This window comes from Sciurus carolinensis, chromosome 6 (assembly GCF_902686445.1).
Source record: "Sciurus carolinensis chromosome 6, mSciCar1.2, whole genome shotgun sequence".
NCBI classification, from domain to species: domain Eukaryota; kingdom Metazoa; phylum Chordata; class Mammalia; order Rodentia; family Sciuridae; genus Sciurus; species Sciurus carolinensis.
In genome coordinates this window covers 131,349,339-131,371,994 of record NC_062218.1, presented here as the reverse complement: position 1 = coordinate 131,371,994, position 22,656 = coordinate 131,349,339, and the positions used below count along the sequence as shown (strand labels likewise).

At 40.8% G+C, this 22,656-nt stretch overlaps 1 protein-coding gene across 9 annotated transcripts in view; it reads right to left on the bottom strand.

Moving 5' to 3' along the window:
* Window positions 1–299: 299 nt before the first annotated feature.
* The window catches only part of Pgbd2 (piggyBac transposable element derived 2), a 90,070-nt gene continuing 67,713 nt past the window's right edge, over window positions 300–22,656 (bottom strand). For 2 of the 9 annotated variants that reach the window (XM_047554895.1, XM_047554902.1), the window contains 2 exons: window positions 4,153–4,214; window positions 300–2,308 (listed from right to left, as the gene is read on the bottom strand). In XM_047554895.1, the coding sequence (XP_047410851.1) occupies window positions 565–2,308; window positions 4,153–4,169 (1,761 nt within the window). In that variant the 5' untranslated portion in view covers window positions 4,170–4,214 and the 3' untranslated portion in view covers window positions 300–564. Of the gene's footprint in view, window positions 2,309–4,152; window positions 4,215–8,333; window positions 9,213–9,704; window positions 9,734–12,769; window positions 12,843–12,927; window positions 13,057–22,656 lie in introns of those variants that run through there. The other 7 variants (XM_047554897.1, XM_047554896.1, XM_047554899.1 and 4 more) reach the window with 7 other exon arrangements.

The following is a 22,656-nucleotide window of genomic DNA, read 5'->3' as shown; positions in this document are numbered from 1 at the left end:
TTTGTACTGTCCATTTAAGTTTTTCTTTGATTATCCTTTTCTGGGAGGGGAGGTACCAGGGATTGAACTCAGGGGCACTTGACCACCAAGCCACATCCCCAGTACTATTTTGTATTTTATTTAGAGTCAGGGTCTCACTGAGTTGCTTAGTGCCTTGCTTTTCCTGAGGCTGACTTTGAACTCTTGATCCTCCTGCCTCAGCCTCCTGAGCTGCTAGGATTATAGGAGTGCACCACTGCGCCCAGCTTCTTTGATTATTCTTATCAGAACTTAAATATACCCCAAAGCAGGATTTTTATTTGAACAGGTTTAGATAAATAATGGTATAAAATACAGATTTGCAAACATTTATGATTAACATAAATATTAATTTATATTACATGTAGGCATAGTAGCATACAATAAAAAAGATAATAATAATAATGGGGACAGGGAGAAAATACAAAACCAAATGATTGAAAATTCAGATCTTTTTTCCTAAACAAATAAAACATAAGTGCTAATTGTTATATGTAATTATCTGTGGAGACCGCATTCTAAACCACAACGAGCGCATCTTTGCTGTCATCGGATGTGGTACTCCCTAAAACACTTGGCATGGACGCCCTTCTGGCACTTCTCACACCGGGTGTTGGTCTGTGAGTGGCAGAGGGCACATCGTGTCCTCTTGTCCTGGTGGATGATCCAATGCCCAATCATATCAAAGCGGCTCTCAGTTTCCAGCCGCCTGCTTCTCCTCCCTTGTGAGGACATATCAGCATTGCTCTCCAGATATACACAGGCAACGTATCTCCGGAAGGCAAGGAGGTCCACCTGTGCATCTTGGCAGCAGATCCTGTGCAGTTGCCATGCATTGTTGAGGGCAGCATCAATAACATAGCCAATGAAGCTTGAGTACCACTTCATGCCCCGGATCTTCACCTTGTACTTGGCAATATTTTGGTCCATCCTGCCAACACCTCCCACCTTCTCCTGATACAGCTTCACCAGTGACGGCTGGTGGACCTGAGTTCGTGTTTTGGCTGCTCCTGAGTGACGGCTAGTCAGCCTCACTGGCTCTATGCCCACAGCATTGGAGCAGATGTTGACCACGCTGCTATCGTGCCAGCGGCACACAATGATCTCCTCACTCTCATCAACTTTGTAATCAAACGAACCCCTCTTCATTTTTCTCAATTCTTTAGGATCTTTGAGGGGACATCGCTCAATCCGGTACTCACGAACAGTTCCTGTGGCCTTCACCCCCTTCTTCCTCAAAATGGACATCAATTTGACACTTGTAAACACCTTGTCAAAAAATATGTGGTATGGCAGAAAGCCACGCTCCTGAAGTGCATCCACAAATTTTATTACCATACTTCCCCCTAGATCCAAGCCCTTGTCTGGTTTGGTGAATAATGTGCCTTGTGAAGGTTCAAACCACACCAAGTAGCCTCTGCTGGTTGTCCCGCACCAGATTTTGTAGCCAAGTCTCACAGGTTTCCCTGAGTGCAGCTGCTTGGATCCCCGGTGCCCAAAGTATTCACACATGGACTCACCAAAGCTATAGAACTCTTCCAAGGGTGCATGCTTCTGGAAATTGCAGTTCATTCTGACGATAAGAGGCCTGACCTTGGCAAACCTATCACTTTCATCAAGTTCACTGTTATTTGCAAAATGGAGGTATGAGAAGATCAGTTCAAATCTGTCCCTTCTAATTGCATCAGCCACAAGATGATGATGTGAGTCAGGAGAGGTTTCCCAAAACATCCTTCTCCTTGGGTAGGAGATATACCCACTTAAAATCAAAATGCCCAAAACACACTTCAATTCCTGGGCTGTGAGACCCAGGTTGACACTTTTCTGCCAAGCATAACGATTGGTTTCGTTAACAATGAAATTAATTGTTCCTTCATCAAAAAACAATTCAAAGAGGCCTACAGGACTTAGTTCCTGGCTTTTGAGATCTTCAATGTGAGGATCTGATGCTGTCCAACTGCCAAAGTCTGGTCGAATATCTCTTTTGGTCCAAACACGCTGAGGTTCCACTACTGCCTTCTGCCTCTTCTTGGCTGGTTGCAGCTCCAGGTCATCATTATCCTCTCCAGTGCCAGAGTCCTCAGACACAACTGAAGCATGGAGCATGCTGCCAGGCAGTTGAGCACCTCGTCGACCATCTTCATCCCCAGAATCCTCATCTGTGAAGTCCCCTGCAGCATTGTCTGGGGGTGCAATGAAAATCTCCTCCCTGTTGTTGCCAGACTCTTCCTCCTCCAATGCATTCAGAACCTCAAGCAGCTTAGTGGACTTCACCTTTGAGCGGGCACCTCTGCAATGACAGAAAACAGGGAGGGGTCACTCTGGACAGGCGAAACATCAGCTGGAAAGAGAAGTCCATTGAGATGCACCTTAGATTGAACAGCCTCACAGATTTGGGTCCACCAGGTACAACACCAGGTAGAAAAATTTTCCAGACACTCTTAAGTGCAGAAGTACTTTAATTATGAGAGGCATTCTAAAGAGGCATTATGTAATCCCTTTCCCTCACAAATGCTCCAAGGATTCCCTCTACTAATAAATCCAGGTACCTCTGTCTTCACCCCAGATAAAAGTCAACTGCAAATAGGAAGTCTAGTTGGAGTGACACTCAGGCTGTCCCCTTGGACTTGGACTCAGTGACCCCAGAAGCTCTGGTCTCATGCTTGATCTACTTATCTCTTCCCCATGTCTGATTTATGTAACAGAAGATTCCCTCACTTCCCAAATGCTCACTCTCCCTACTTGAACTTCATTTGCCAAATTCAAGAATTGAACAGACTCAGATTTTCAGATGGCTCCCTCACTGACCATCTTACTGCATGCTAACTACAATTCAGGAGCCAAACAGATTTGGAAAACATGAAAACCTCCACGCCATTCAAACTCTAACCCTTTAGACATAGGAAACAAATGGATGGCAAGAGAGCCTTATATTTAATGGCACTGCCCAGAAACTCTATTTCCAAACTGGAGAAGACAGATAACAAGTAACTACACAGGTAGAGATAAATGCCATCCTTGGATAAAGGACTGAGAACAGGGGTGCTATTTTAAATAGGATAGAAAAGGAAGGCTCACGAGGCAAGAGACCTGAACTGAACAAGTGAGGGAGTTAGTTACCCCAGCATAGAGCTAGAGACAGGATGTCTCAGGAAAACAGAAAAAACCACAGGCACAAGGCCCTGAGGCTAAAGATATAGTAAGGATGGAAAAAAAGACCAGAAGCAGTGGGAACCAGGCCCCAAGGCCCATGCCAGGGCTTCGGGTATTCAGCTATCACAGGGGGATGAAGCAGGACAGCAAGGAGTCACATCGAGGTTGTAAAAGCATCAACTGTAAGAATGCACTTGGTGGGAGGGAGCTCTGGTTGCTGCCCTGTCTCTCTCTAGTTCCCACACTGAGGACTCTCCACCCTAAAGAAAATATGCAGGATTTACCATGGAGTCTATTTCCATGTAGACCTGCCCATGAACTCTGGAGTACAAGTTGCATTAGAGATTCACTCCAATATCTCTTCCCAGATGGTGACCCCATCACCTCTAAGCTGACCTTCAGAGAAGTTTTTCACCCATCTGAGCTTTGTGTGGGTCAGAAAGACAGACCAGCCTGAAGGAAGAGAAAACCAAAAGCCCTTCCCGTGAACCTCGGACTGAGACAAGTTTTGGGGGATGCAGCTATCTTTATGCCTTCCCTACCCCAGTTTCACCCACTTCACAGGGGCAGATCCAGGCCTGCCAGGACAGGGCCTATACCAGTCTCACTGACTGAGCTCCTGTTCACCCCCAGATCCTCAAACACCTTCTGTACATGACTCTTCCCTCTGGCCATGGGAAAGCTGGCAGAAACTAAGGCAGCCCAGCAGCAACCATTTGGTGTCTTTACCTTGAAAGATGAGGAAAGTAAAGTTATGTTTTATGTCAAGTGTATGCACAGGTGCCACATGCCCACTTTGTACCATATATACTTCCTTGTCTATCTCATCTTCTCTATCCTTCTCCTTCTTCTCTCCCCTCCTACCTCAAGTTTTCTAAACACCAACTATTTAGTGAAGGGCTAAAAATGTCACTGACTTGGCCTTTCAAAACATAGAGGAGTAAATACCTTCAAAAGCATGTCATTTGATAGAACTCCTACCTTGAGGGTGAAGCCATGATGAACTGGGAAGATGAGGCTATCTTTATTCAGAGTCTAAGAATCTGTAAGACAATGAAGGTCAGTTTTTTTAAATCACATCTTAATAAGCAAAGCAACAGGATCTTCTCTATCATTTCAGGGAAAAAACACCTCCTACTTAAGGTTCACCACCAATCATAAGGAAATGGGTTGTACATACACAGGAAATGTGTCTGGTTGACAAAGTTAGTTAGAAGGAAAAAGAACAAATGTCCACATTTCACATAAAAACATTCTAAAGCAGGGTGGCTTACTGTCAGAACTGCCGATATTTGGGGTTAGTTATAAGTTTTTGGGTGGAGTCAGTCCTGTGCATTATAGGATATTTAATATCATCTCTGGCTTCTACCCTCTATATGCCAATAAAATACCCCATTCCAGTAAGCTGAGGAAATCAAGGTTTTTTCCAAACATTTCCCCCAAGTAACAGGGGGTGCCAAATTGACCCTGGCTAACAACTTCTTTTCTAGATCAGTGCTCCAAGAGAACTTTCTGTGATGCTGGAAATGATCTGTGTCAGAACTATCCAATATGGCAGCCATGATCCACATACCCCACACTTGAAATATAGCTGGTGTGACTGAGAAACTGAGTTTTTAATTTTATATAAATTTAATTCTAATTTAAATAGTCATGGGGCTACTGCATTAGACAGTGAAATTCTAAATATACTAAACACTAATTGTGAAAGAGCAAAATTTTTAAAGAAATAATGACACTCAGAATAGACAAAGTTTTCCTGAAAAAAAAACACAAAAATTTAAAGAAAGATATATCATTTAGACATCATCAAACTTCCAATGTACCTAACAGGCAGCCTCTGAGATGGCTACCAGAGATCTCTACCCTCCTGATATTCATACCCTTGTGTATTCCTCTCCCCTTGAACAAACTGGGGAGACCTACTTTTTTTTTTTTTTTTCTTGTGACCTACTCCTAACAGAATATGGTCAAAGTGATGAGAAATCTCTTCTGAGATTAGGCTACAAAGACACTGGGACTTCTATCTATCTCTGCTTCTCTCACTCTTTTTTTTTCACTTTGAGGGAAGCCAGCTACTATGTTCTAAGTCGTCTTAGGGTCCATGGGTTCAGTTCCTAGCCTTCAGCCAGAGGGAACCAAGGCCCTCAGTCCAATAAAGAACAGAATCTACACCCCATAAAGAACAGAATCCTAAGAAATACTACCAAAGTTGAGATTTCGAATGAGACCATAGCCCCAGCTGACAGCTTGAACATAACCTCATTAGAGATATTGAGCTACAGAAACTCAGATAAGCCACATCTAGATTCCTGACCCACTGGAACTGTGAAATAAAAAATGTTTATTGTTTTAAGCTTATAAGTTGTGGGGTAATGTGTGGTAAAAGCAAAAGATAATTAATATAACATCTATTTTAGTCACCTTTTTGCTGCTGTGACTAAAAGAGATGACAAGAACAATTAGAGGAGGAAAATGTTATTTGGGGGCTCACAGTTTCAGAGGTCTCAGTTCATAACCAACTCCATTTCTTGGGGCTCAAGGTGAGGCTGAACATCATGGCAGGAGAGTGTGGTGGAGGGAAAGAGCTCAAGACATTCACACTAGGAAGTAGAAAGAGAATTCCCCTCACAGACAAAATAGAAACCCTAAGAGCGCACCCCATTAACCCACCTCCTCCAGCCACACCCTACCTGCCTACCACTCAGTTAATTCCTATCAGGGGATTAATCTGAAATTGGGTTAAGGCTCTCATAACTCAGTCATTTTGTCTCTAAACTTTCTTGCATTGTCTCACACATGAGCTTTTTGGGGAAACACCTCATATTCAAACTATAACAACATCTCACAATGAAAGCCAGAACCTGGTTTTAGATATTCACAATGCACATAGCCAAAAAAGAACTAGAATATATATATTTAAAAAAAAAAAAAAAGAAGTTCTGCAAAACAATGAAAAAAGGACAAGCAACCCAATAGAAAAAAAAAAAATGTGTAAAAGATGTGAGAGGGGAAGTCACACAAATGGGAACCTAAATGGTCAATGAACATTTGAAGAGAAATCAGGAAAATACAAATTAAATTCCTATTAAATTGATGGAAATGCACATATGCCAAGAGCTGTGAGCAATCTGGAAATCCAGGAAGCTAAATATGAGCAAGCCCATCAACCAGCTTTCCCACTTCTGGCTACAAACCCCAGAGAAATGTTCACAAGAACACCCATGAGGAAGTCTTCTAAAGTGCTGTTGAAAAATCTAAAAAATTACCATCAGGAAATTGATATAACTTATATGGGAATATTGAAGTTAAGAATTTACTACCCAGAATGCAGATCTCTAAAACAACACTGAATAAAACATATTGAGAAAAAGTGTTGAATAACATTTACATAACTGTAAATAAGCACAATTCCTTGGGTTGTTTATGACACCCTGTAAGAGGAGTAAAAAGTCAGGACTAGAAAGATACATACTAGCTTTCACAGAAGAGTAACCACAGAGGAGGGAGGGAAACAGGAGTGGGGAAGATGAGTGTGGGGTCAATATTCCATTTAAAAAAATGAATGAATCAAATATGGCAAAATGTGTTAACATCTGTTAAGTCTGGTGGAGACATAAATGGTACATTTTCCTCTATATTTTCTGTATATTTTAAATATTTTGGAACAAAAACATTAGAAGCCATTTTTAGCAAGTAATAACCTTTGTCAAAAACCTCTCAGAAAAATACTCATCCTTGACCAACCTCCTTGTTTCACTTTAGATACGAGGTGTCCCCCAAAAACTTGTGTGTTAGACAATGCAAGAATCTTCAGAGGTGAAATGATTGTGTTATGAGAGCATTAACCTAATCAACAGATTAACCCACTGATATGGATTCACCTGGTGGTAACTGTAGGCAGGTAGGGTATGGCTGGAGGGAACAGGTCAATGAGTGTGTGACTTGGGGTTTTATATTTTGTCCCTGGTGAGTGGAATTCCCCCCATCCCCCTTCACTCTCCCCACCACCACCTGACCCGTCCCTGCTCTTTCCTGGTTGCCATGGCCTAAGCTGCCTTCCTTGGTCATGCCTCACCTCAGGCACAGAGCTTTGGAGTTAGCTAACCATGGATTAAGCATGGGAAACCATAAGTCGAATAAACTTTTACTCCTCTACATTGTTCTTGTCAGGTATTTTCTTCACGGCAACAAAAAAAGCTGACTAATACACTCCTCCCTAGCACTAGAGGAGCAGACAAACAAAGAAGAATCAAGTCTGAATTAAGCATTAGAAATAAATCAAATGGCAGAAAATAAAAATCTCTCTGTAATAAAGAACTCAAAAAAATCAACATTTAAAAAACAAATAATCCAATCAATAAACAAGCAAATGAACTTAACACCTGTTCAAAAAAATATAACTATATCACTCCTTGGTACTTATTCAAAAGAATTAAAGTCAGCATACTTTAGAAATACATGCATACGTTTATCACAACATAATTCACCACAGATGAATGGATAAAGTACACACACACACACACACACACACACACACATATATATATATACACACATAAATGGATTTTATTGACCATAAAGAATAAAATCATGTCATTTGCAGGAAAATGAATGGACATGAAGACCATAATTTTGGGCAAAATAAGTTAGACTCTGAGAGAAAAGTATCATGTACTTTCTCTCATATGTGGAAGCTAGAGGAGAAAAAAGGGAGGGGCACTATGAAAGTAGAAGGGAGACTATGAGGGTAGAGGAAGAGGATCATCAGGAGGGAACCAGAAGGGAGAGGGAGGTACGAGGGAGAGAAATTGATGAAATTATGTCTTCATGTATGTAGAAATACCACAATGAAACCTATCATATAATTAATTAACGTACCAATTTTCAAAAAGGAAATGGATAAAAGGAGATCAGGAGACACTTCTCAAAGGAAACATAAACATAAATATGAAAATATGTTTAAAGTCATTACTATTCAGGAAATGAAAATTGAAACCACAATAAGATATTATTTCGCATATATAAAACTGGCAAAAATTTAAAGGCAAGCATTATCAAGTGCTGAAGCAGACAACAAATAATTCAAGAGGCACCACTGCAGAGTGTCAACAGTATAGCAGCAGTATCTTCTAAAGTAGAACACTCACAAACCCACTTACTCAGTAATCCATCTCAAGCATTTATCCTGAAGTGGTGGTTCTCAACCTCAGCAACAGCACTAAAAGCTGGACAATTCTTTCAGAGGAGAGTGGAGACTGTAGGAGGTCAAGAAGCTATTCTGTGCTTTTTAGGATATTTAGCAGCATGTCTGGCCTTTACCCACTAGATGCCAGTAGCACCTCACCTTTCAGGTGCAACAACCAAAAGTGTCTCTTCCTCTAACTCTCCATCTCTTCCCCCTACCTTTTGAGAACTGCTGCCTTAAAGAACTACTGGACATGTGCACCAGGATTCCAGACAAGAATGCCCTCTGCAGCCCTGTTTTTATAGTAACAGAAACTATTAATGGCTACCAATAGAATAGATGCAATGGAATACAACAGAGAAAGGGAATAAAGACCTTCAACTATACATTCTACTAATGAATCTCAAAAACATGCTGTGCAAAAAAATAAATAAGAATACCTGCACGGCTTCATTTTATAAACACCAAAATGTTAAGCAAAACTAAAAAAAATAACTATCAAGATAATCAAGGAAATGATTGAGAGGAACTTCAGGACAGTGGTTACCTCTGAAAAGATGCAACTATGACAGACACATGGAGGTATCTAAACTTTTGATAAGGTTCTACATCTTAAACTGAGTAGGATATTCAGACCTTGCTTCATTAATCTTTACATTGTTCATGTTTCATGCATTGGTATGTACCACTCACATACAAAAACACATACAGGCACAGGAACACTGGCAAAGAAACAGATACTATCTGGCTAAGCCCCTCAGTGCCCCATAGGAAGAGAGTAGCTCTGTAGTGATGAAGGACTGGCAGGCAGATGTTCACTTGTGGTATTCCAGAGCACATACATCTTGCATAGCTAGAAAGGAAAAAAGAAATGAACAGTCATCTGTATCCTTTATAAAGAATGTCCTTTAGAAGCCTTCTGAAATTGTTTACCCAAACTTTCTCAAAGGCCAACCAGTCACATCCTGGCTTCATACAATGCCCCTGACTACTACCTCTGGCCCACCTGATCACACTTAAATTCCTCTATGGCTTATGAAAAAAGCTCATTATCTAACTAGACCTTAAGTTCTAGAAATCATAGGCACTGGTCCCCACAGGCCCTCAGTGAATCTGGGTATGTGACTACAATGTCTATAGAGCTCTTCTGTTCTCACTTTCATTAGCACCAATGCTGGCTGGCTGCAGGCAAATGCCATGTGTGTGAGAAAGTCCTTTCAAATTCCCCCACCCTGTCCACTCCCAAGACTGTAGCCTGGTAAAAATGTGGAATATGGAACCACCGGAAATAAAGTTGTGCAACTTTGCCAAATCATTTACCTTCTCTGTGCCCTTATTTCCTCACCTGTGAAGTGGGATCATACTGCCATTGCCCTGTGAAAATGCGAGTCAATGTGTATAAAATTCACACAAAAGACCTGGCTACACAAGTGTTAGCAAAGGGTTCCGATTCACAATACCCCTTGCCATTAGAATAGTCGAAAATTCTAAAAACTGAACATTTTTTTCAAAAGTTTGCAACAAACAGCAGCAACAAAATCTGAATTGATCTGAGGTTCTTTATAATCTCTATTTCCGTAACCAATTATAGATATCCACACATTTTGCTACAGAAATACTCTGCAAGATTAAGAAGTACTTTGATAAGAATCTGATAAAAGTCAAACGTTCCAACCTTTTCCCCAGGTTCAGACAGGTTTGGGGCAGGAAACATGACCTGTGTTACCATTTCACTTGCCCGACCTCTCAGCAGCTCATCACCTTTTCCTCTGCCATGCCCTAGGCTGGCCGCATTCACTTACTAACATCTATACTGATGGTTCCAATTTTCCCAGGTCACAATCAAATCAGGCTTCAAAATAAGATCAAGGACACTCCCAGCCACGGCCTCAGCTTAGATGATCTTGCAATACCTTTCTCCATCCATCAAGCTTTCAGTTAAGGATTCTTCTATCACAGTTTTTATGAGACTAAAATGACCCATCTGAGAATTAAGCCCATCTTTGGACCCTCAGAAGTCAATATGGCTTCTGGCATGCAGTAGGCACTTAAAAAATAGGTGTTTAAACAAACTACAGTCACACTCCAAGGAACCCAAGCAGCATCCTGCAGTAGGTCTTCATATTCATCTTCACTTTCTGGCTTTGAGATAGCTATTTAGGAAAGAACCAGAAGCTACTCATACATGATTTGACCCTAACCAAAGCATACTTCTTAAAGATTCCCTGAAACCATGCACAAGAAATGTCTATCAGTGGAGAGTCTAATACAGTGGACTCAACCAGAAGGGAGAGACACCTAAGGCAGGAAACTCAATCTCCCTTTCTGTGGTCCTCAGACCAAGCTTCCTCATTCTCCCTTTTAGTGGTCCTTGAATTACTCCATAGCCTCCTCCTATCTCCTCATGTGAAGTCCCTCAATCTTGCCCTACCTGACAGAACTGACAAAGGATAGTGTCTCTACAGGTTAATCAAGCTCCAAAATGGAATAATGTCCAGATAGAAGCTATTAGGCAAGCATATTATGCACCCTACCCTACCACTTCCTCATTCAAATACATAAAGTATCTACTAGGTGCCAGGCACATATGTATGAAACTGAACCTGCAGCTATGGCAGGGTTACCCACGAGATGGGGTGGGAGAGATTAAGATCCATAAAACAGAAACAGTAACTAGATAGGGAAATGAAAGAATACTTTCCTGGGTAAAGGATGACTGGCTGGACAGCTACAAAAAGAGCAAGAATTCCCTGAATAGGCAGGAAACAGGATCCCAGCCAAAGGGAACAGAATATGAAGGGAAAGAAATGTCAGTGTGACCAGAGTAGGGAATCCGAGTGAAAGGATCTAAGAAAAGGCTTAACCCATCCTATAAGGACTTGAAGGCCTTTTTTAAGAAAATTACAGGCAGAATATAAAACCATCAGTTTGCATTTTTAATAAGCTTATTCTAAATGAAGTGTAGATAACTGAGCAAAGATATCAAAGCAGGTACAGGGACAAGGATAAAAAGGCTACTGCAAGATCATGGTGCTTACGGGAAGAAAAGAACCTGCCCAAGTGGGATTTAAAAAGTAATAGCAACAAATCTAGATTACTGTTTGAGAGGCAAGGGAGACAGGCAGAACAGTCACCTACTGGACCTCAGGTCTATAGGCTTGAACACAGTCATTCATGGGGGCTGGGAGCTCTAGAGGGCAACCAGGTGTGGTAAGCACATGCTGCACTTGGCACATATTGAGACAGAAATATTTGGGGCATAACCCAGAATAGCATCAAGCAGAGCACAAACTCTGTGGGTCTGGGACCAAGAAACAGACTTGCTTGGAGTCATACAGCAGTGCATTTTCTGAGGATTTCTGGAAAGATCAAAATCATAAGAGGTTACCAGGGGAAGAGGCCCAGACTGAAAGAAATGATCATCAAGGAAGAAGTCTAAAAAATATCTGAGGGGAGAGAAAGAGGAATGGAGGATCCTGTAAAGGGTAGAAGGAGTACTTGAGCAGCCACAGGCAGAGACTAGATAGTGGAGCAAAGGGTGGTCACCTGTGCTAAAACTGCCCCAGAGACCCAGATGGATGTTCGCAACTGAACTGGGCAACCAGCAAGGAAAAAAAGCACTTTGATTTTAAACCTGGAACTGCAAGAACCACTCTGAAGGGTCTTCGGGAGAAGTGGAGTGAGCTCTGCTACTGAAAATGTTAATTTCTCCCAGAAGACAAGATAATTAAATGCAACTAAATCCTGTCTTGGATGTTATAGGAAGTGGTTCTTCTGATTGTTCTGTTAAAAAGATGCTCAAAAGTGGGAGATCTGGGCTAACTATATATGGAATTCTTTTGTACTGCTTTTGCAACTTTTTCAAATTCTGAAAATATTTCAAGAAGAAAAGTTTTTTTAAGATAGTTTATAAATGTAAATGACTCAAAGCTAAGCCAGGTGCAAAACAGCTCAGGAGAGGGCTTTGTGAGTGAGACTTAGGCACCTCTCTTTTCTCCCTATCTCAGTTTCAAAAGATAAATATAAAGAAGAAAAAACAAAGACCCTCTGAAATCTCAGCGATCCCAGAGAAAAGCAGACACAAATCAATCCCAAAACGCCCCGCCCCTGCACGTCAGCGCGCTGAGTTGCCAGCCCCACACTCCTCCCAAACCCCCTTAGCCTGCCCCAGACCCGTCCACCCCGCATATAAAGCAACCCTCTTCGGTAGAGCCCCGCCTACGCTCCATCCTGCGAACCAGGCCTGCCCTGTTCCCGCACACACTCCATCCCACCTTAGTCTGATTCCGCTTCAGTCACACCCACCCGGCTACACTGCAACCTCAGCTACCTCAGCCACCTCAGCCACCTCAGCCGACCCCGCCCCCAGTCTTGCAGCCGTAGCGCCCCCTTGCGGTCCTCGGAACTCACCGCTTGGAGGCCTATTGTTCCTGTCTGGGTCCCTACCCACGGTGGTCCGCGCTCAGCAGAGAGGCTGACTGCACTGTTGAGAAAATGCAACATCAGGGCCCGCCACTCCCGCATTAAAACCTGTGCCATGCCCCCAGTGCAAGCAGGGTAACGCCTACCTGAGTTGGCCAGACTAGAGCCTCGCCTGACTGCACTAGATGCCCCAGGGAAGGCAAAGCAACACCTCTAAGCCAGCGTTGGCACTGGGTGTCGCGGCCGCGCAACGTCCGGCACGAGACTGCTCGGGAGCCTCAGCCCGCCTTCCACGCCACGCCCCCGGACAGGCCACGCCCCGCGCCCGAGTAATCATAGAGATGGCAGGACCTCCGAGGAGCTAGAGAGAACCTGGAAGTGCCTCGGAAACCTCGTAGCCTTGGATCGCAGTACTACCCCGGGAGAGCTATCCCCTCAGGCAGCTTTCACCGCACTGGTCTACCCAGTTCTCACCCAGCTTCAACTCCCGAGGTCTCGGTGACCTCTTTCTCTCTAAGGCAGTAGTTCTCACTTGTGGCCCCAAACTTAAAAGAATAAAACCTGGGAAATCAATTAGAAATGCAAATCATGGGACTCAACCCAGATCCACGGAATCAGAAACTGCGGGAGGGCCCAATAAAATATGCCTTACAAACCCGGGAGGTGACTGTGATGCAAATAGAGTTTGAAAACCGCTGATGCACACTCTAACATTTTTACCTGGATTGTTCTTTGTTGTAGGAGCTGGCCTGTGCATTATAGTTAGGATCGCCAGATACAACAGTTAAGTTTCAATTTCAGAAAACTGGGAGTTCCTGTATTTCCTCTGAAGACCCTATTAGTACCTGTATTTTTACTTGTTAAAAATATAACCTTATTTGTAGGAAGTTGAGCATCCCTGGCTTCTACCTAATAAATGCCAGTAGCATACTACACTCTCAGTTACAACAACTTAAAAAGTCTCCAGTGTCCTGGGGGAGGCAAAATCTCCCACCCACACCCCCTGCTGCCCCATAAGGAGAATCACTGCTCCATAAGGACTACATTGCACTGAAACATGGCATCTGTTAGGTATGTAGAATTTTGGAGAAATTCCTTCACCTGTAAAGGTTTGTCTAAACACGAAAGTCCCAAATGGGATCAAACCCATTAACATCCAGAAAGAGGGCCAGTAGGGAAGATTTTGTTGTTGCTTTTCCAATCGCTATTTAACATGGGTTTTTTGGTTGTTGTAAAGCGTGGTTCCTAAATACCTAAGTAATCTCCAGAATCTATAAAGAACTCAAAAAACTCTACACCAGGAATACAAATAATCCAATCAACAAATGGGCTAAGGAAATGAACAGACACTTCACAGAAGAAGATGTACAAGGAATCAACAGATATAAGAAAAATGTTCAACATCTCTAGTAATAAGAGAAATGCAAATCAAAACTACACTAAGATTCCATCTCACCCCAATTAGAATGGCAATTATCAAGAACACAAGCAAGTTGTTCTTGGCGAGGATGTGGGGAAAAAGGTACACTCATACACTGCTGTTGGGGTTGCAAATTAGTGCAGTCACTCTGGAAAGCAGTGTGGAGATTCCTCAGAAAGCTTGGAATGGAACCACCATTTGATCCAGCTATCCCACTCCTTGGCCTATACCCAAAGAACTTAAAATCAACATACTACAGAGATGCAGCCACATTAATGTTCATTGCTGCTCAGTTCACCATAGCCAGATTGTGGAACCAACCTAGATGTCCTTCAATTGATGAATGGATAAAGAAACTGTGGTATATATCTACAATGGAATATTACTCAGCCATAAAGAATGATAAAATTATGGCATTTGCAGGCAAATGGATGAAATTGGAGAATATCATGCTAAGTGAGATAAGCCAATCTCAAAAAACCAAAGGACGAATGATCTTGCTGATAAGTAGATGATGACATTTAATGGGAAGTGGGAGGGGTTAGCGTTAGGGTTAGGGTTAGGTTTAGGTTTAGGGTTAAGGAGGGTGGTAAGAATGGAGGAAGGAAGAACTGTATAGAGGGACAAGAGGGACAAGAGGGGTGGGAGGGGTGGGGGGGCAAGAAAAAAATAACAGACTGAGTCAAACAACATTACCCTATGTAAATTTGATTACACAAATGGTATGCCTTGACTCCATGTACAGAGAAACATGTTAAAAAAAAAAAAGTGCTTCTATGTTAAAAAAAAAAAAAGCGCTGATCAAAAAAGTCATGAGTTCAAAAGTATAATGTACAAAGCTCCTCCCTCTGACCTTTCCGTGTAGCCATTTTCCCCAACTCCCAACCACTTGTGAATCTGTGAACATCCTAGCTAGCTATTGGTTCATCAGTCGGCTTGCAAGTATCCTTCTCTGTTATCAGTCCCATTAGCCCAGCAGAATTCAACTACTTAACTGTAGCTACCCCCACATCTTTTCTCACACTTCTCTCTTTCCTACTCACTTTCTCTATCCTCCTCGCTTTTCCACTCTCTCTAGAGCACACCCTTTCTCATTCCCTTTCTTTTTCTCTCATTTTCTCTCTTACCCTGCAGGGAGACACTTTGTTTGCTTAATAAACTCCCTTATGTGATTTCCCGTGTCCAGCATAGTTTCTGTGGGATTCCTTACAAAAAGTATAGAATTTAAGGGAAAAAAAGAAGAGTCCTGGAAAAATTACAGAGCCTTTAGTTATTTTGGTAAAGCACCATACAATTTACTTTTTAGTTTAGATTAGTTGGAGTTCAGGTGAAAGACACTTTTTCCTTTTATTTTTCTTGGGTTTGATATCACTAATAAGTGGATGATGACACACAATGGGGGGTGAGAGGGGTTAGTGTTAGGGTTAGGGTTAGGGAGGGGGGCAAGAATGGAGGAAGGAAGGACTGTATAGAGGGAAAAGAGGGGTGGGAGGGGTTGGGGGGAAGGGAAAAAATAACAGAATGAATCAAACAACATTACCCTATGTAAATTTATGATTACACAAATGGTATACCTTTACGCCATGTACGAACAGAGAAACAACATGTATCCATTTGTTTACAATAAAAAATAAATAAATAAATAAATATCTATGCCCCCCCCAAAAAAAATAGAAAAAAAAAAAAAGGCAAAAAAGGAGAAGAGAAAAACCCTCTTGTCATCATAATGCTTAAATTCCAGTGGGGAAAAAAACAGACAATAAGTAAAAAGTAAAATATACTGGTATGTGAAAGAGGAAAGTGCTATGGAGAGAAAGCAGATGAACAGTGGAAGAAGAGTGTAGTGAATTCAATTTTGAATAGTTTGGTCAGGAAAGACCTCAGTGAGAAGGTCAGATTTGAGGGAAAGTCAAAACGTATGAAGAGCAATACATGTGGAATTCAAGAGGGAAAATACTTGAAGCAGAGTGGATGACATGCACAAAGGCTCTCAAGTAGAAGCAAGCCTAGCTCACCTAGAAGGATCACCATGACTGGGTCTGAGTAAACAAGGAGGGTCAAAGAAATGAGGTTAGAGAGGCGGTGAGTTGAATAGGAAATAATGGGCTACATGTATAGTGTACTTGATGCCTGCTTCTTTGAGATCTTTATGATCTATTACAAATTCTCACTGCAATGTGGATACTTGCACATGTACTTTATTATAATATGATCAAAACATTAGGAACAAGTCTAAATCTTTATGCATTCTGAAGAGCCCAGCTAGACATTTTCAGGGCATTGCTTTGAATTAAGCTACATTAATAATTGAAAGTCAAATCTTTGGAAAAAATTCAAAATATTGGTGCAAAGCAGGGAAAGTAAGAACTGAAATAGGAACTAGAAAAAATTTTAGCCTGTTAAAACCACAATATTTTGGAAAAATGAATATTTTAAAATTGTGTTTAGTAAAGGAGTAAAAAAATCAAGAATCAATAAATGGGATGGATTCAAACTAAAAAGCAAAGGAAACAATCAATAATGTGAAGAGAGAGCCTACAGAATGAGAGAAAATCTTTAACACACACAAAAGAGCAATAGTCTCCAGGATACATAAAGAACTTTAAAAAGTTAACACCAAAAAACAAAACAAAACAAAAAAACCCACAATAAATGTGCAAAGGCATTGAACAGACACTTCACAGAAAATTAAATATAATCAATCAACATAAAAATTTTTCATCTCTAGCAATTAGATAAATGCAAATCAAAGCTACTCTAAGATTTCACCTTACTCCAGTCAGAATGGCAGTTATCAAGAATACAAGCAACAATATGTGTTGGCAAGGATGTGGGGGAAAAGATGAAAAGATACACTCCTACATTGCTGGTGGGACTGCAAATTGGTACAACCACTCTGGAGAGCAGTAAGGGGGTACTCAGAAAACTTGGGATGTAACCACCATTTGATCCAGGCATTCCACTCCTTGGTTTATACCCAAAAAACTTAAAATCAGTATACTACAGTATAACCACATCAATGTTTATAGCAGCTCAATTCACAATAGCTAAACTATGGAACCTTGATGCCCTTCAACAGATGAATGGAATATTACCCAGCCTAGAAGAATGAAATTATGGTATTTGAAGGTAAATGGATGAAACTGGAGAATACCATGCTAATCAAAATAAGCCAAACCCAAAAAACTTTTCTGATAAGTGAATGCTAATCCATAAGGGGGAAGGGACAGATGAAGAAATTTTGGATTGTACAGAGGGGAGTGAGGGCAGGGGAGAGAGTGTAGGGATGGGAAAGACAGAAGAATGAGACAGACATTCTTACCCTATAAACATGTATAATTATACTACTGGTGTGACTGTGCACCATGTTTAACCACAAGAAGAAGTTGTGTTCCATTTGTGTACAATGTGTCAAAATGCATTCTAGTGTGCTGTATAATTAATTAGAACAAATTAAAAAAAAAAAAAAATATATATATATATATATATACCAACACACTTGAAAAAAAGAGGAAAATACAGTGGTGTTGAGCTGCTAAAGGAACAAAGGCAGTAGTTGAGTTGAACTACATAGAAATTGAAACAAGTAGACTATTGAGAATCCAAGGCAACTTCAGAGAGCTGAACTTCATGACAGGTGATCTGTCACCAGATGTACTTTCTCTTTTCCCAAAAGCTGACTTTCTAATATTCTACTTTGGCATAGCTTTTCTCTGTATCTCATTTTCTGCTTATTCATGTTTTTTCTTCACAATTTTCTCTTGACCATAATTTCTTCATGACTCTAGTCTTACTGCATGGTATTTCTTGCTTGATCTTTTCAATCTCAGTTCTCAAGGTTCTCTTTGTCCATTGCCATGTTTTCACAGTATTATCCAGTTCACATTCCTAAAAGGAGAGTTGTTTGTCATTAGAGTTTCTGGCCATTTTTTTGCAATGGTTTCCATGGGTCAGGAATTACTCCTGTTTGGTTATTAGTGATTACGAATGTTGACTTACTTGATGTAAAAGATGGCTTTTAGCACTTTCCCTTGAACAAGGTAGTAGAGATAGGCAGTTAACAAGTTAACTATAATACTGTGGTCATAAAAGCTGTAGCCCCTCTTAAACACTGTAACACCTCTTAAACGCCACTGTGTGAATCTTTTTTATCTGTCATAACTCAAGCTTCAAGTCTGCTTCTATCTGCAAATAAGCCAGGTATCACTCATTCTTGGCATTAGTAATTTTTTAAGAAAACAATTTTTTCAAGTATGAGGGTTCCCCTAGTGTAGATAGCAGCTGGCAGTTAAAATTTGTTGACGAATATGAACCTATTGATGACTTTAGATGTGATAGACTGAGTAAAACCTATGCCTTTCTTAGAAATTCAAGGAACCTGAATCTCAATTCTCTTACCACAGCAGCAGTTTACACCTCAAAGCTCTCCTCCTTTGTAGGAATGAAGGCTTATGGTTTGACAGGCACGGTGCTAACTGTTCTGCACCCTTTAATTAATTCTTATACTAATGCTGCAAAGTAGGTACTAGTATTAGTTCCAGTTCACCCTTGTGGAAACCAAGGCACAGAAAGATCAGGTGGTTTCCCCCAAGTCACATAGCTAGGAAATGGCAAAGCCAGGATTCAAGCTCAGGTGGTTGGATCCCAGAGGTAAGTACTTTACCCCCACAGGTCATAAAGCACTCCAGTATCCTGTACCCAAATTTCTCCAGTCATATAGGTTGTAATCTCTTTTCTATGTCCTTCTTCTCATGAACTACTTTCCACAATGCTCTAAGAGCTCTTTATTCACCGACTATCTCTGTAAAAACTATCAGAATCCAACAAGTAAACTATGCATGTTAAAAAACATTTTAGTGATACACTTTCACCATGAATTTTAAATCTTCATATGGAGCCATAAAGGTCCATTGGCTAAATGAATGTGTTCCTAGGGTTGTCTAAGTAATTATTTACTGTCTAGCATAAGTAGTTCACATTATGTTAGTAAAAGCAGATGATTGATTTTCTTAGTACAGGTTATTCATACAACCACAAATATTCCCAGTTTTCTGTGAGTAATAGATTTTTAAGTCTTTTCTGAGTTTATGAAATTTTGCAGTAAGTATGCAGTGTTACATCAATATATAGCTGATGTCAGAATGTCCTTTCCTGGGATAATAATTCTGACAAGAATTTTTTGAAAATAATTAGACTACGAATGCAGCAATTGATTTGCAAACTTTGAATGCCCTTTGCCTTCCTATTTGCTCCCACTTTGTTCCACTTCTCTTTATAAATTTGTTGAACTCCTCCCTTAATACCTGGTTCAAAATGCACCTTCAGGAATTCAGTCCCAATTAACTGCAGCTAACCCATCCTCCCTCCCTATGTGCCCTTAACTCCTATAGACACAGTTCATAGAGACATTTGCTTTTGCTGACATGATTGTTGTAATTGGTCTTAAGACATCTCATGTACGTTTGTTTTGTCACTGTGTATAGACTGAATTGTCTTCTTGATGTCAGGAGAAGCCTTTGCAAATAGAAGGTGAGTAGTAAATGATGTTGGCTCTTTGTCCTTAAAGAACACAAGCGTCTGCTTCCTGCAAGTAAGGACTTTTGGAATTGTCTCTGAATACAGATTTCTTTAATCACAAAGACATGGCGGAAAGAGTGCAAAGAAAATACTTAGGACTTTTCCAATAAAAATAAATAAAACAATAAACTAAAACAAGAACTGATAATAAACCCTCAAAAAATAAAATTGTGTTTAGTAAGAAATAAACTAAGCTTTAAATAAAATTGGAATAATTATTTAAACTAAGTGTATTATGTTGTGCATAAACTTTATAAAAAGACTTGCTATAGCTTATTCACACTACCTTGCTTTAGGGGATTGACACATTTTTAAAAATTATATAAGAGCAACTAGAGGATGGATGTGGTAACACATGCCTGTAATCCCAGCAAGTCAGGAAGACTGAGGCTGGAAGATTACAAGTTTGAAGCCAGTCTGGACAAGTTAGCAAGTCTCTGTCTCAAAATTAAAAAATAAAAGGGGCTAGGTGTGGGAAGCCATCCTTATCTTGCAGAATCAGACGGTTCCCTGTTTAGTTTCCCTGAGAGAATGGCTCTCCTAACTCCACCCTATCCTGTCCATCACAGAAGAAGCTCCTCCCAGTCTTGCCCTCTTTACCTGTCTGTCTATAAATAAAAGAAAGTTGGGCTACTCCAGCTTGTTGTTGTTAGAGGCCAGAGCTAGTATGGCCAGATCCATCATGTCCCCCTCTCACTTTAAAAGAGTATTGGCTCTTGTGTGTTTATTGAATAGATAAGTTTTGGGGTAATAGATTGAAAAATAGCCAACATCCTCCCAGCAGTTAACCCTTTCTCATCCACGTGGGACATGGCAGTGAGGCCCCCCACATTTGGCGCCTAAACAGCTATTGTTCAAGAGGATTTTAGAAGGAAAAAATAAAGGTAAGGTGCTGGCCCCTTTCCCATGGGAAGCACATGCATGTGAGTAAGTTTAGTACTAAGAAAGGAAAGGGAATTTAATTGTGTGACATTAAGCCTGGGGGATTTGCTCTCTACAGAGAGAGAAATAAAAACAAATTTTTTTCAGCTGTACTCAATATTTAGCCAGAATGAAAATTCAGTGGAAACAATGCAACTCATACAGTCCTTGAAATGTAAATGGAGGCCTGATCGCTTTAAATAAATACTGAAGACTCAATCAGGCAGGTCTGCCTGTCTCTGTGTGACCTGTATGAAACTGAGAACTAACTTGTTTTAGGTAGGTGTAAAAGTTTAGAATCCTGAGAAGAAAAGATCCCAATCAGAAATTCAGGGTAATCTCTAACTTAAGGAGGGGAAATTACTCGGCAAGTTTCCTAGTTTAAATATGTGTGTTTCAGCCATGGCTTCCAGCCCTCCAGAAATGCATGGTTTCTGCTCCTGGTTGGGGAGGATGGGGAAACAGCAGACTGGAAAAGCCTACTAAAGACAAGGCTGCTCCCTGCCCAGGCATGGCTGCTCCCTACTCAGGCAGAGCCCCTCAGTGCCAAGACTCTTGATGAGAGGAGAAATAGTATGGGGATTGGAAGCACAATGGAAGGCTATGGGAATTTTTAAAACATGTCTAGGAGCACAGTTGAAAATGTAGAGAGTTTGGACTATAATAGAAACTTGCTTTTACTTGAACCAAGATGTTTATTCATGAACTTTGGGAGATTTAATCATGGGACTTAGAAATGCTATTAAGAACTTTAAGAGTCAGAAATATTCATCCTCCAGGATCTCTTTGTCTTCTGGGAACATATTTTAAAATTTTTTTTAGTAGTTAGCCTTAAGTAGTTCCCCATGGACAAAGAGATACTGAAGGGTGGGGGGGAAAAATCTCTGTTCAGAAGACTGGAGAGCATTCAAAGTCAAAGGAGGATGAGTTAGCATGGGACATCTGTAATTTACATTTGAAAGGTCCTGCTCCAGTGCCCCATCTTGCTCCTAACGAAGTCACAAGACCAAGAATTCCTACCACTGTTAATATGGCAGAGAAGGAATTAGCAAAGTTTGGGTTATACCCCATTTTTGAGCAAAATGAATCTCAAAGTTCTGAGGGACCAAAAAGAACTCATGTGCTTATTCCTTTTGCAACATTAAGGGAGTTAAAATCTGCATGCTGTATGTATGGAGAAAACACACCATTCATACTAAGCCTCTTACAATCAATATGTAATGAGGTCCTACCACCTAATGATTGGCTCCTACAACTAGCTCCTGCCTTTCTGAAGGTGAGTATTTAACAAGGAAATCCAATTGGATAGAGAATTATTCAGATCAGGCATAAATTAATAAATTGAATGGAGTTCAGATTACCTTAGATATGCTACTGGCTCAGGACAGTTTGCTGACTTGGGACAACAATTGACTTATGATTTGCAAACTTATGCTGAAGTAAGTGCTTGTGCACAAAGAGCATGGAGAGAATTACCTGCTGAGGGAGAGAAAACTCTGGAACCCTGCCCAATTCTGGCAGGGGCCGGAAGAAGATTTTTCAGACTTTTTGGCTCATTTATATCAAGCAGCAAACCGTCTGGTTGATGATCCAAGTACCTTTGAGACTTCAGTTAGACTACTGGCTTTTCTAAATGCTAACAGAGCTTGCAAACGACAGAAACTTTTAATGCCTTGTAACAGCCCATGCTATTTACCCATTTTGGGAGTTCAAAAGTTAACTGCCTAGTCCAAAACCTTAGAATAATTAATAAAGCAGTAATTTCCCTCCACCTTGTAGTTCTTGATCCATGTACTCTGTTATCTGAAATTCCAGTTGCTATTTGGTTTACTATGTTAGATTTAAAAGATGCATTTTTCTGTGTACCCTAGACTCTCAATCACAATATCTGTTTGCCTTTGAGGCACCAGACAGTGGATCTCAACTAAGCTGGACAGTGCTGCCTCAAGGATTCGGA